General features: G+C 35.7%; 1 protein-coding gene across 1 annotated transcript; it reads right to left on the bottom strand.

Moving 5' to 3' along the window:
* Positions 1-7,948: 7,948 nt before the first annotated feature.
* On the bottom strand, positions 7,949-9,837 carry LOC124171227. The gene is made up of 4 exons (XM_046550370.1): positions 9,286-9,837; positions 8,625-8,708; positions 8,411-8,473; positions 7,949-8,175 (listed from the first exon to the last, which is right to left on the bottom strand). Exons 1-4 carry the CDS (start codon positions 9,704-9,706, stop codon positions 7,949-7,951), a joined length of 795 nt encoding a protein of 264 aa, XP_046406326.1. The 5' UTR covers positions 9,707-9,837.
* Between the last annotated feature and the right edge of the window lie 845 nt (positions 9,838-10,682).

The following is a 10,682-nucleotide window of genomic DNA, read 5'->3' as shown; positions in this document are numbered from 1 at the left end:
TTTCTTAAATTGATTACTTTATCGCCGAATTCTCTTCTTAATCCCCTAGCCAGGTAACAGTGATCACAAAAATTTATTGCATTATCAATAAGGTTAATGAAACTGGAAGTAAATAAAGAGGACGTGCCAATTCAGCAAAAGTTTACATTAAATACCCAAATGAACACGTCATTTATGCATAAATAAAGCATAAAAACGCGTCCATTACTCCAAATAATGGAAAAAGGTGATATTCGAATTTTCGTTTGATTTTCGTACGCTGATTCATACTAATCTGTGGGAAATAGTTTTTTTCCTGCATTTTAAATGGTGCCATAAAGTTTTGAATGTAAAATTTCAATAAGTCTTTTTCCTTTTGATTTTGCTTGGTCCTATATTTTATGAGGCAATGGTTAGCTTAAGTTACGAGTGAATGGTTACAATTGAGAAAACAAAATGAATATAGACGTACTGAACTCTTTCGTGCAATTAAGGGAATTAAGATAGAGAGATTTCTATCGGCCAGGTTAGTTCTGAGTAAGTTCCTCCATCTCGCCATTACATTCAAGAGCATGGGCATTTATGGTCTTGAGTGCTTATATTTTGAGGCACCTGTAACAATATATAAGTATTTTTATTATCATACATTATTCCTTGTACATGGGTAATTGTCATCACTTTTTCAACCAATTTGGTATTTTTTTATTACGTATAATTCCAAGTCCAAAATTAATTTGACACGTTGAATCTCTCTCATGTCTTTAAAGAAAACTTTCATCTGTGACGTTAAATACGTGGCAATTCAGTATGAAAGAATGCATTTTTCTATGAAAAACACGTTTCTCTGCTCTTGCTAACAGAATCAACTATTGAATGTATGGTTTCCAACCGGACACAAGAACATAAAAATAAAGACTAGACTGTGGATAAAAAGTATTTACTATCACTTTCAGGGCATGGTAACTTAATTTTGACCCTCCAAGGAAATTATTTTTTGTTTTTTTACTTTATTAATTATCTACGTACTCAGATTTTCAGTATTTTTTTGCTGTTTACAACGAATAGAATTTTTATATTTTATTTTGGTCATTCGCAGAATATTCAAGGAGAAAGAAATAATTTTAAAACAATATATATGAACCAACTTTTTATTTAAAGAGATATGAACTTTAAAATGCTAATTAAAAATTATCCTAAAATATGAAGCTAAAATTAAACAAATGCCAATTGCACATCAAAGATTAGAAAAAACACAATGGTTTAATGGAGTCTCTCTACAAAACATATTTCGAAAACAATAAAAAATGCTAACCACAAAGCCTAAAGCATATGAGAAGTGCACATTTCACAAGTAGTAAAGAAATAACAGCGCTAGGATATCGTATTTTTGCGCATTTCTATAACATATGTTAATTAAGCACTGGAACTCAAATAAAATTAGGAGTCAATATCACAATATTAGTTACAAAACTTCAGTCATTTTAGAGCATTATTCAGTCATTATTGACGAATACGAAACTAAGCGTAAAACACAGCGACAATGAACAAATATTTTGGATTATTTTTCCATGGATCAGCAAAAAGATGATCAAAAGAAATAGATAATATTTTATATAAAGAGTGACATTTACGAATTGATCACAAAATCACAACCACCACAAAGATATTATTTGACCAATGGCTTGCATTAGCAAGCGAACAAAACAACTTTATCTACACAAAGTTTTCATAAAGTCTTAATCACAAAGTTTTTGACGAGAGTATTTCCCAACAACAAATTAGGAGGACCTATGCACTCAAATCAACATTCTTCCATAGAATAAGTGAGCAATCTTATGCCTGGTGCAAAATCTCCTTAATTGGAATGTAAATATCTATCAGGCAAAACTGAAAGTGCTTCCCAACAGTACGGATGCTATTCTCTCAAAGTATTTTTATCAAAGGACGTTTAATAGTAATGGTAACATATTAATATTAGCCAAAAAGAACATGGGACTAATAAGATTAGTAGTATTTGAGAGATTGTTGTTTTTACTTTAACTCCTGCATAGAAAATAACTACCGAAAACTAGCAGCAAAGTTAAATTCCCAAAAAATGCTGGGGAAACAATGAAAAGGCACCAAAAGGAAAATATTTTCCTGGAAAAAGAGACTCGATGATTGGCACATTTTTTCTCTGCAGACCATGTTTCACACTGCACATTTCTCATGCTCCGCACCCATTTACAATGGCATGAGATCATTGCGCACATTGCTGGTTGGGGTCTCATTTCTGTCGTCAAGGCAACCATTGTTTTTCAATACTATTCCCAAGAGCCAAACAGCGAGGGAAAAGACGAAACAGGCCAGAATAATCGTTCCCTTTGGGTCTTTTTTGGTCTGTAAATGAAAAAAAATTATCGTGAGCACAGCATCCAATTAATCACTAACGTATTGAATACTTATCACACGAATACGATACTTGCTACAATACAGGTTAAATGAACTTAAATGCCGTTTGTAAAAAAATATTTATCATCAATGGCTAGGGAAAGGACGACGAGTTTACATTTTTTATTCTTGTGCGATACGATGACTATGCGATTATATTTCATTTCGCCAGCAATATTTTTCATTTATAACATAATTTTTATCCAGTCTAATCATGTTGGTCGAATGGATATTTAATTATTGGAAAATTACCATTACCACTGGATTTTTTCACATAGAGTTTTATTTGAAGTGTCTGCATCTTGTTTTTATGTTTCGATAGATGAAACTGAGACACAAAATAAATTTATATTACGGTAACGTTCTGATCCATCACTAAATAAAAAGTTTAAGGGGGTTTTCAACTGGGAAATAGCGCACTCATAGCATTATTAAGCTTAAGAAATTTTATTTTTTTAACGTTTCTATTTGAAATATTGTATATTTCATGATATTTCTGTGCTCTACCAGTTTTGATCTCAAGGATAAGTACTGTTATAGGTTTTCTTACCTTATCACAAATATTGGCTGCAAAATTCTAGAAGGCTGTGGCTAAATATACACAGTGTTCCTACAGATAATTATCTAGGCTTATGCAGTATGTCTACAATAAAGTAATAATAAAAAACAGATTACGTCGAATAAATACAGTGAATAAGTACAACATAACTGACAAACTTACCACCATGATTGCTTCATTAATGCTTCCATATTGTGATTTTTTTTTAAGATTATACAAAAATTTCCATTGATTGAAATTTTGGTAGCTCTCTAAGAGATATGGTTCCATATAACTACCAAGTGAAAGCTGAAATTTCCTCATCTGTCAAAAAACATCCGTGATAGGAGAACAACCATTCTCATGAAGATAAGGTACTTCAAAAGAAGATCATCTGTCAGCACGCATCTACAAGAAACAAGGAAAGAATCCCATGACTGCAGCAAAGCGGGAGACGAGTGCATTGATAAAGATCCCACCCATTCCATCCCACAGAACAGAGGAACAGAGATGACTGAGAACAGCCGCGCCCAAACTCATCCATGATGCACAAGGATGGTGTGCAGCTGTGAACTGCAGTGAGCCAGATCGACGCTCCGACCAACCGCCTTGCCAAATTCCTGCCCCGAGCTCCACAAGATTACGTTGGAAAACTTCTGCGTGCGACAAGAACTTCGCCCATTTTGTTGATGTGGTGAAGTGAAGAAATCTCAAAGAGGAAGGCTTCATGGTCAGTTCCGATGTGCTCTTCACCGACGTGTCTATCGAAGGATCAGTGGAGAGGGCAAGAACGCTCACCAGCTCATGTACACCTAAGGATTTCTCAAAGCTCATTGAACACTGTCTACGGAACAACCTCTTCCTAAGGAACGGCAACTACTATGAGCAGTCGGATGAAGATGAGAGTCGGGATCGCCACATCACGAGAACATTTCTCAACTCAACACAACAGCAAACACGTTGGTGAGCACTGTACTTTTCACAAAAAAACGCAGCGATAGTAAAATAGAATAAGACTGAACGCAAAAGATAAAAATAATAATGATAGTAGCCGGAGTCGAAAGTAACTACAGTTTTTACGATTCCAAATACAGATTGTTTTCAACTGTAAAATATCGACAGTAGAACACATCTATAGAGCGAAATCTTTAGACTAAGCTTACTTCATATTAGCCTGCAGTTTTGTGAAACTGTTACACTACTAATAATTTAATAATAATAATATCAGGAGACAAAATGATTCCGGATTTTACAGACCTCTTAGTTATAGAAAAAATAAATAGTTTCTGCAAAGTCAAAATACTCGTAAAAACTGTTGCCTTGCCTTGAGAATGAATCTTAGAATTGTTCTTTGTTTTTTTCACCTAGTCATTATACCTCGAGCGATTTCTATGCGTTATTATTTTGTAAAATATATAAAGCTTAGCAGAAGAAGTATTCACACATATTTCAACCGTGATACAAAATAAGGAAAGAAGTCTTTAAAGCGATTACTTGCAAATAAATTTAAATCCTCACACCCTTGAGGTAAATGAAGAAATTCCAGGATTCCATGATGCAGTATAAAGATGCATAATAATAATTACTATCTGATTACCTCAATTGTATGTTAAACTAACTTCAGGGTTTACGACAGGTATGCTGATAAATTATTTTTTTTATAATATTCCGAAAAATTGTCTCATAAACTATAAACTAATCAATTGCGTCCTTGCACATTCTTTTGGAACTCATGAATGAGGTATCCATTGCTAGAGGATCAAATGTTCCGTAAATCATGCGGCAGAAAATTTAGACAATAATTGAAAGCTGCTCAAAGAAGCATTATTAATACGTATTTCTCAGTAATAAACTTTTTTCGGGGTCGCCCCTTTTACGAAAGTAGAGTAGCTTCCCGGAATTCGATTGTATTTCATATGACATCGGGGAGCATTTGATGAGAGGAAATTAAATCGAATGAACAATGTAATTGCAATGAGGAAAGTTTAAATGAAATATTTATAAATAATACATTAAAAAATATCGAAAATAAATATAAAACGTTTTGCCGAGAATCATGCTGAACTCAAGTTATTTACTTTCTACCACCACCACATTACTAAAGTTATTATAATGTGGTGTAAAGCAATGCAAATGATAGTCATATCAGGAGATGTGAAGCATGCACCAAGGACTGTGCCCTTCATTTGAGTCATACAGCCCTTGCAAACTGCGATTCTCCACTAAATGCTGCTTTAGTTAATTGACCGCAATTGGTGACAGAAAAACATGCATCCTAAACTAATACTTTACTTGAAAGAAGGTGTTGATACAGAAAGATATTTAGCCTTCGTTTGGATCTCATATCCAATAGGTGGAATGATGGCACGTGATGAATGACAATGATTAATACTGTAAAAACTGTAGAAACTAAAATTATTTTACAGTGCCATAGAAAATATTTCATTGGCCGAATACTGTCTGAAAGAAATAGGAAGCGGAAAAAAATTACCTAGAAAACTTTCCTGCGGTAGTTGGCGCTGCATTAATAAAAGAGTCTATAATGATTAAAAACTCTAAATGGATATTCTGCCAGTTAAAAACTATAAGATTCACATTAAATACATTGAATAAACATTAACTTACAGCGAAAACGAGATGGACCAAAATCTGAAATAGTCTTTTTACAGACATCACCTATGACGATGTTTAAACATTTTTTAAAATACCGTGTCCGTAAAAAAAAAAGATCTTACTTAAATATTAAGGCATGAATGAACTTGAGAAGGAAGATAATAGCTTTTTGTCTGATCCAAATCTTCAGTACAGCTCTCGCATATGATTCGTCAAAATCACATTGCAAATAACATGGATATCAAACATTGGCGGCGTTGACAGTTGATAAATAAAGATGTAGGATATATTAATGTGGCCTGTACAGTTATTAAATACACAGACTAGAATTACAAGCCTACGTAAGGCACGAATTTCTATTGGAGAGGCTGGAACGCCGAGCAGGAACATATGAACAAATAATTTCTAAAAATACATTTATGATTTGCCACTTATTTTATTTTTAAATATTATAGTAGACGTTAATAAATTTTAAATTTTATGTTTTCGCCGAATCTGAGGTGAAGTATTTTAGAAAAGTTATTTTATTTTTTTTACTTTTAAATACAAAATTAATTCTTGGCATTATATTAACTTTTTACGCATTCATTTTACAAAGTCTTATCTTTAAAATGAGCCGCAAGTCATGTCTCTACGAAAAATTAGCAATGAAGAAATGAGATTAATGATCTTTTTTTATGAGCCCGTTTTCGAGACAAAAATTCGGAAAAATAAAAAAATGCGCATAAAGCGTGCAAAAAGTTCTTTTCGCAAAATGGTATCTGAGTATTAAGCCTGAGGTGGATATAGACCCATACAGAAATTTTCCTCAAAATCATCTGAGACCCAATGGGACAAACTTATGTTGATTTAAGGTCGAACGACCCACTTAACCTTTTACTTTGAATTGCTCAAAAGAAAATATCACCAGAAAATCCTAGAGCTGGATATATGCGCCTCGGAAAATACTCAAAATTCATGTACTCTTACATTGAGTTTATTTAAATCGTTGGCGAAACACCTGCTTAATTTTACAATGATCAGACTTCTAAAGGTTTACTGGTACACTTAAATCAATAAAATAAAATACGGATATTATTCCTAATGGCGAACAATGAAGGCAAGGGATATCATCAACTAGAGGAAATGATTGGAACTGAAAATCATATGGGAAACACCTCAATCCAATATGCCTTTGAATGCAAATTTATATATCTAAGCTCTTTAGTTGAAATAAAAATCAACTGGCAATACAACTATTCATTAAATTTTACTATTCATTTCATGGTGTATTGGTAATTCTAAACCAAAGCGTACAGCTAGAAATTATTCAGAACTTGTTATGATACAAAATATGAAATTGAATTTCTTTCTCCCATATTAACATATGATCATCGATAAAGAATAATAAGAATCACATTGGGATGATACTCCCATTACTAATCGATTCTAGTAAAAATTATTTTTTCCACAGTACAAGTTAAGGAATAACTTAAAATCACCCCTTGCCATGAAGATAAGTATTTCAGCCTTACTTAGAAGTCCTATGACACAGTTTTGCAATAATGGTCTCAATTTTACGTTTTCGGAAAAGGATATCGATACATCAGACCTGTGATAGTATAATACAAGAAGCAATGATGTACACAAATATAATGCGTGGTTTCATGAACAAATCGCCAAAAGTATTGTTCAGCAAACAGAGGAAAGTAATTCGAAATATGTCTCTGATGAAGGTTTTTCGGTTGATTTCCTCTTGATGGGTGCCATAATTGAAATGTACATACCAGTTGAAAAATTGTTCTAATTAATCAATGAACTATCATCTAACGGCAAGAAAACCAGTTTTACTTCTGTTGAAAAGAGAAATGGCTTGGTAAAAGGGAAAAATTGCTATCAATTCTCAGAATGAACTACCTTCAATAGTCACTAATCGGATCGGATAGCAGTATTAAAGGTACTTGAGGGAGAATTCTTACTAACACCTACAATTATGAAGTAAAGCATCGTTATGCATCTATGCGTAATTAACTATAATACTCCATACTTTAAGTTGGATATATTATCAAGGAAGCATTTTAAAATATAATTTCGTTTCGGTAAATATGAAAACTATTTTAATTTTTAACAATTGAAAGAACGATTTATCAAAGTTTCCTAATGTTCAAAATTGAAACCGAATTGGTAATTGATTATTTAAAATTGTATTCGCAGAGATTGAAATCATTAAGTTGAGATTATTTTGAACTCAATTCTAGTTCACGTGTTTGCAGCACGATAGCCAGTGACAATATGATATGCCCTTCGAAAAGTCCTAAAATCGTGCTAGACAACAATATTCGCGGTAGCCGTTTCTCTTTCCAACGCAAATTTAGTTGAGGAAATCATGCGAGAGAAATCGATTGAAACTTATAAGCTTGCCTTGGTCCTCTCAGTCGTGGTCACAGGAGCATCCCGGGTGTGCATGGGGTCAGTGGTCGGAGCAGAAGATGTGGCTGCAGCAGCACTCACATTCACAACCACGCTCACGCCCTCCTCCGTTGTCCTCTCCATTTGCTCCACAATTGTTTGGCCCTTGTCCTTGTTCAAACGCAAGATTTTTTTGTCTACCTCTCCAGACTGGGAGCCAACACCGACTGCAAGATGATGAGCAATTCAAAGTAAATTCGCTGCCTTCATGAATCAAAATTGTATGAATAAAAAATATTTCACGCCATTATTCATGCTGTCTTACCATACCACATTAATCACGCGTTAATTTGGAAAATAAAATTTCAAAAAAGAAAAATAATTTGTTCACTACACTCGCAATTCACATGCATCCCTATTCCATTCTATTTTACTGACTAAGAAGTCTACAATAATGCTTACTCTCATTGTAAGTGTCCAATCCTCTAAGGTCTCGTTTAAATTCGATTATTACGGGCATTTCACCTGCAAGAAGGAAAGGATACGAAATGAAATAAACGCTAATTAGTCTGCGCTAAAATTTACGCAGTTTTAATGGTAAAAGTCACAGCAAAACATTTATACCTGCCCTATTTATAGATTTCAAGAAACTCACGTAAGAACAATTTTACTTTACCTTGAACTTTGGTTTCCAATTCTTTCAATTCACCGTCATCCGTGGTAATTTCATTTTCTCTTTCAAGCTGTGAATATACTTTGCCTGTAAGACAAATAGAACTAATTACAATAATTGCATAATCTATGTAAGTTTAGAAAATATGAAAACAACTTTTATTTATGACAATTAAAAGTACGATCTTGTTCACGACAGTCAAAAGTTTGTTAATATTCATGATTGCATCCTAATTGGCAATGAATTCAGAAATTTTTGGAATTGCATTCGCAAAGTTTAAATTATTAATAAATTAAAATTATAGTAAAATAATTACCAGTTGTAGTTATAATTAGACACACAAAAACCTTATCAACAAATCATTTTTCATAGTTCTAACAATTAAAAAAATCATAACTATCAAATTAGAACATAGAGGAACAATTTTGTATTCAAAATAAATCTTTTAAAACAAATTCCATTGCCACTTAATGAGTTATAACCGCCAACAAGGCAGAAAGCATAAAAAATGAATGCGCTTTTATTTTTAAACGTAATCGTCCGCAAGGAAAAAATCAACACCTTAGTATACCTAGTATCATCACTTAAAAGTCACTTTAGAAACCCTATGCGTGCACTAAGAAACACACTAATGCATGCAAAAGTTAAATTGTTTTTCATTTACCTTCAGTTGCAACGTCCACTCCTCTCAGTTCCCGCGTAAACCGAAACCTTGGCGAAGGAGAGCTCTGGACGAAGTGCTCCTTGCTCATTCCCTCGCCGTCACCCTTGGAAGATATTTTATCAATGAACTCCATGGCGCGCAAAAAAGAGCGGTCATTCGAGGTGGTATTCTTCCCGGTGGTGGCGATCGGATTGGCAGTCGTGGAGGAACTGGAGTGGGTGTGGTTCCCCTTGTCCTTTGCCGCCCCTGCCTCATCCAGCACCGCCGGACCCTTGAGGTTCACGGTCAGCGACGGCTTGAGGTTGAAGTAGGGCCGCTTTGCCTGCTCCCTCCGTATCAGCCGCTCCTCCAGCACCCACAAAACCAGCACTATGGCCAAAACAATCGCGAATGCCTTCATATTTGGCCGCTTCAGATTCATCAGAAAATCAAGGCGCCAATATCAAGTGCGACCCAGTAACTGAGCAGATGGAGTGAGCAAATGATGATGAGCTGATGCTAAGATGATGATGAGTTAAGGTGACGGCTATTGTCTGGAGTGGTCCTGCTTGATCCTTCCGGGGCACAATCTGGAGAGCGAGTGATCCTGGCTGACGCGTCGCTTCACCGCCCTCACACCCCCGGCCCCTCACCCCGGCGGCCCCTCACCCCTGCGCCCCTTTCCGCCAATCCCCTCCGCCCGCAGAGACAAAGGGCCGCGCATGCACTCGCCTCCCCCGCCCCTCATCTCCGCCTGGGTTGGTGGCTAGGAGCAGAGGGCCGACCAATTGCAGTGCGGCTCACGAGCGCGGCTCTTTTCCAAGCGGCAAAGAGGCACCCCAGGCGGTTGGGGTGGGGGTGTCCCTCACGACGATTCCTTTCTCGGGGAAAATAGCATCCCAAAGCCATGTGCAGGCACCGTGAGAGGCTACATGAGTTGCATAGAACAACCATTACATTAAAGATGAAATGCAACCTCCGGTAAGTTTACCATGCAATACCGGCGTCATCTTAATGCAGAGGCGGTAAAATGTGGAAAGAAAGCCCATATTTGATTCAGAATGAGTGAGAAAAGTCTATTCTCATTCGTTCGAGCAAGAGTAGTCCTATAAAGCGAATGCCGCTACACATGATAGTCCCAAGAATGAATGCCATCTCAAAACTTTCCATCCTGTAGTCCAGTTATTTGAATTATTTCAACTGCAGTTTTCATTATTTCCTGCAATTATTTTACAATAGTTATTTCTCAGTGTTGACTGGACATACCCTGTGGTGTGGGATGATGGGAAGGGGTGAATATTAGCTTCAACATCTACGTACGTGATGCCGTGTGAGGCACATCAATTTGCAGAGTCGCACCGCTTAGCTATGACTGCTTCACGAGTCAATCTTCAGAAAATGTCACATCCTAACACGCT

Source organism: Ischnura elegans, chromosome X (assembly GCF_921293095.1).
Source record: "Ischnura elegans chromosome X, ioIscEleg1.1, whole genome shotgun sequence".
NCBI classification, from domain to species: domain Eukaryota; kingdom Metazoa; phylum Arthropoda; class Insecta; order Odonata; family Coenagrionidae; genus Ischnura; species Ischnura elegans.
Note: the sequence above shows the minus strand (reverse complement) of the source record. Positions and strands in the feature narration are given on the sequence as shown.